At 61.0% G+C, this 254-nt stretch overlaps 1 protein-coding gene across 1 annotated transcript in view; it reads right to left on the reverse strand.

The window, feature by feature from the left end:
- Window positions 1-101: 101 nt before the first annotated feature.
- The window catches only part of LOC104169123 (U3 small nucleolar RNA-associated protein 14 homolog A-like), a gene marked incomplete at its 5' end in the record, with an annotated part of 4,886 nt that continues 4,733 nt past the window's right edge, over window positions 102-254 (reverse strand). Inside the window, 1 exon segment of the mRNA XM_009709942.1 lies at window positions 102-254. This exon segment is cut by the window's right edge and continues 44 nt beyond it. Within this exon segment, the coding sequence (XP_009708244.1) occupies window positions 102-254 (153 nt within the window).

The raw sequence follows: 254 nt of genomic DNA on the forward strand, positions 1-254 counted from the left end.
TTGAGGGGGAAGTGGTAGAAGGTAGTAGACAGAATCAGGACTCTCTCCCCCAGTTCCTCTGCCTGCTCCAGCCCGAGCACCAGAGACACACGGGCACGGAGCTATCGCGCTTTCTTGCGTGGGCGGCGAAAGGGCTGCTCTTGCCGCTTGGGTGCAATTTCTAGCGCTGGCTTGGCTCCGCTGCCAGCCACGGTGGCCATGTCGGGGACATCCTCAGCAGAGATGGGCTGGATGATGTGGGCTGCTTCGGTGAT

This window comes from Cariama cristata, unplaced genomic scaffold (assembly GCF_000690535.1).
Source record: "Cariama cristata isolate BGI_N322 unplaced genomic scaffold, ASM69053v1 scaffold23561, whole genome shotgun sequence".
In the NCBI taxonomy this organism is placed as follows: Eukaryota; Metazoa; Chordata; class Aves; order Cariamiformes; family Cariamidae; genus Cariama; species Cariama cristata.